Source organism: Parasteatoda tepidariorum, chromosome 2 (genome assembly GCF_982258835.1).
Source record: "Parasteatoda tepidariorum strain Cologne lab strain chromosome 2, Ptep-v5.0, whole genome shotgun sequence".
Classification (NCBI taxonomy): Eukaryota; Metazoa; Arthropoda; class Arachnida; order Araneae; family Theridiidae; genus Parasteatoda; species Parasteatoda tepidariorum.
Window position 1 is genome coordinate 17295943 of NC_141756.1, and position 1417 is coordinate 17297359.

At 33.4% G+C, this 1417-nt stretch overlaps 1 protein-coding gene across 1 annotated transcript; it reads left to right on the forward strand.

Moving 5' to 3' along the window:
- Positions 1-1244, forward strand: LOC107441586 (uncharacterized). Its single transcript, XM_016054908.5, has one exon. The coding sequence runs from the start codon at positions 111-113 to the stop codon at positions 1101-1103; it is 993 nt and encodes a 330-aa protein (XP_015910394.1). The 5' UTR covers positions 1-110; the 3' UTR covers positions 1104-1244.
- The last annotated feature ends 173 nt before the right edge of the window (positions 1245-1417 follow it).

A 1417-nucleotide genomic window follows, 5' to 3' on the forward strand; every position in this document is an offset into this window, starting at 1 on the left:
GCCAACGCCACTGACTTCTAGGGTTATCGTAATGGAACATCGGCTGCTAAGATTGAATGGCTCTTTTGCAAAACAAAAATGTTCATTAGATTAAACTAAATTCAGATAAAATGTTAAGACAAAAGAGTACTTTAAACGAACATACCATCGTTAATGCAGACAGGAAGGTTTTTTCTTGCAGTGTTTGTGCTAAAACGTTTCAAAGTGAAACTCTTTTAAATCAACATTCTCATCTGCATAGCGAAACAAATCCTTTTTCATGCAACATGTGTGGTAAAACATATGCGGATAAATCTAAATTATTTCGACATTATCGTGTTCATTCTGGAAGGAAGACTTATTCGTGTAGCGTGTGTAATAAAATATTTACTGAAAAGGGAAGTTTAAATCGACATTCTCGTGTTCATACTGGTGAAAAGCCTTATTCATGCAATGTGTGCAATCGAAGTTTCACTCAAAAAATGAATTTAACTCAACACACTTATCTTCATACCGGTGAGAGACCTTATGCCTGTGATATGTGTGATAAAACATTTTCATTGAAATCTAGTCTAACCCGCCACTCGGCCTTGCATTCCGATGTAAAACCATATTCGTGTAATGAATGTGGGAAAAAATTCTCTTTTCAACATGGTTTGATTCGACATTCCTATATTCATAGTGGAAAGAAGATGTGTTCGTGCAGCGTGTGCGGTAAAAAATTTGTTGATAAAAATAGTCTGAGTACGCATGTTCGTATTCATACTGGTGAAAAGTTTTCTTGCAGTGTATGTGGTAAATCATTCACATTTAAAGGCAATTTAGTGCAACATTTTCGTATTCATACTGGAGAGAAACCTTATTTATGCAGTGTGTGTGGTAAAACATTCAAATTTCAAAGTTCTTTAAATAACCATCACATTGTTCATACTGGAGAGAAACCTTATTCATGCAGCGTGTGCGGTAAAACATTCAAATTTCAAAGTTCTTTTAATCACCATCACACTGTTCATACCGGAGAGAAACCTTATTCATGTAATATATGTCATAAAACATTTCCAAGAACATGCAATTTAATTCAACATTCCCGTATTCATACTAGAGTGCATCATGTGCAAACATAATAAGACATTTATATCTATATAGTTAGTATCAAGGTTTGTGATTTTTTTTTTTAAAACATCAAATAAATCTGATTTATTTGATTATCATGTTACATTTGATTATTTATTATATCAGATTGTTTTATTTATAACAGATGATATGTGTAACAGAGAACAGTGATATTTGTCCCTAGGCTCATTTCTTTGTATCACAAGGGGCAGATGGCCTCAGTGATAGAGATTGGCATCAAGGCAATCATACCCTGTGAATAGGCAAAAAGCGTCCACCTTGCTTTGGTTAATCTAATATATATTAAAAAACAATTGTTTAGTTT